The sequence below is a fragment of the Triticum dicoccoides genome, unplaced genomic scaffold (assembly GCF_002162155.2).
Source record: "Triticum dicoccoides isolate Atlit2015 ecotype Zavitan unplaced genomic scaffold, WEW_v2.0 scaffold162311, whole genome shotgun sequence".
Lineage (NCBI taxonomy): Eukaryota > Viridiplantae > Streptophyta > Magnoliopsida > Poales > Poaceae > Triticum > Triticum dicoccoides.
In genome coordinates this window covers 1-1499 of record NW_021216131.1, presented here as the reverse complement: position 1 = coordinate 1499, position 1499 = coordinate 1, and the positions used below count along the sequence as shown (strand labels likewise).

General features: G+C 48.1%; 1 protein-coding gene across 1 annotated transcript; it reads left to right on the top strand.

Moving 5' to 3' along the window:
* The first annotated feature begins 874 nt into the window (after window positions 1–874).
* LOC119344295 (zinc finger protein 3-like) lies at window positions 875–1387 on the top strand. Its single transcript, XM_037614795.1, has one exon. The coding sequence runs from the start codon at window positions 875–877 to the stop codon at window positions 1211–1213; it is 339 nt and encodes a 112-aa protein (XP_037470692.1). The 3' UTR covers window positions 1214–1387.
* Window positions 1388–1499: the final 112 nt, after the last annotated feature.

Below are 1499 nucleotides of genomic sequence, written 5' to 3'. Positions count from 1 at the left end.
AACATCTCTTGTGCCCTGAAATAGGACATCTATTAGAGATGCTCTAAACATCAATTCTGCAATTAATTGGGATGAAGTGGATGATCAACACGATGGTCATGCCTTGAACATGCACTACATGTATGTATTCGAGAAGAGTGGTATGAAATGATCCTTCCACTTGGATTTTAATCTGATTTAGATATGCTCTGTTTGATGGCTTGTCGAACGTGCAACGAACAAAAGTGTTAGTGCGTGAACACCTCATGTGCATCGACAGGAAAAGTTTAACCTTTCCCTAGTTCCTTTCATGTTTATGAAATGGACAGCAGAAGCAGGTGCAGGCCGCAACTTTTTGGTTGCATTTACTGGGTCTTGAACCCTGAACATCTTGTTTGTAAATTTATACACATAACCAGCTCATTCATCAGTCTGAACTGATGAAAAAAGGCGGACAATGTATTTCAACAATCACCTCACTTCTAGGTAGTTTTAGTTCTTAGATGTGGGATTGATGTAGGCTGCAAAATCTTTTTATTTTAATACTGCATTGGTAGGGTTTTAAAATCAAGACTTTTTTATTCGGATACCATATTTACTTCAAGCTCTAGCCAGTTGCTTCAAAATTCGAAACTATGAAAGAGGACCGGACAGTATACTGCAACAAGGGTACATCAGTGACGGCCTACCCCAATCAGACGGGTACAAGCTGAGCAGCTGATACCGCGGGCGGGCCATACGTCGCCGCCCTGGACCTCATCGCCGAGAACAGTGCCAAGCGCAATTAGCACCACACTCCATTTGTGCTTCCAAGATTTTAGGCTAGCTAGCTCAGCTCACATTCACACACACAGCCATATGCGAATACGACACACAACCACCAGGAGCAAGCACAATGGAGCAAGCGAGCAGCGCGCAGGCCGAGCTCAGCCTCGAGCTCACCCTGGTCGCCGACGTGGGTGTGGTGCCGGCGGACGCAGGCTTTTTCCTCTGCGTCTACTGCTACCGCAGGTTCCGCACCTCGCAGGCACTCGGCGGCCACCAAAACGCGCACAAGCAAGAGCGCGCCGTCGCTAAGCGACGCCGGGATGCCGCCGCCGCGATGCGCCCCTCCCCTGCCAGGAAGGCTGCTGCTCGAATGCCGGAGGAGCCTGCTGGTGGTGTCATGGCGCACAAGGACGGCAGCAGCTGCCGGGAGAGCGACCCCGAGCTGGACTTGTCTCTCCGTCTGTAACAGGTCGGCCGAATGATCTCTGCTAAAATCCTTGCTCCACACCCCTTATTTCCAGTGCTAGGTACGTACTCCGTACATCATAGTCCGGCTATTTGGCGTGAACTCTTTGTTCCAATATCCAGTTGGGTATATATACTATGAAAAAAAGCTCATGTTGAGCATGCTTTGAATTCATCGGCTCTTAGTACTAATTATTTTTAAGTATTGGAATTAAATCTCTAGACCTTGCTGCTCCTTGGGATAACACAAAATCCCCAATTTCTCCGGCAGGTCCATGAAAAAAAAA

What these genes read in the sequence shown, in the direction of transcription:
- LOC119344295 (XM_037614795.1), top strand. Translation starts at nt 875, where the DNA reads ATGGAGCAAGCGAGCAGCGCGCAGGCCGAGCTCAGCCTCGAGCTCACC.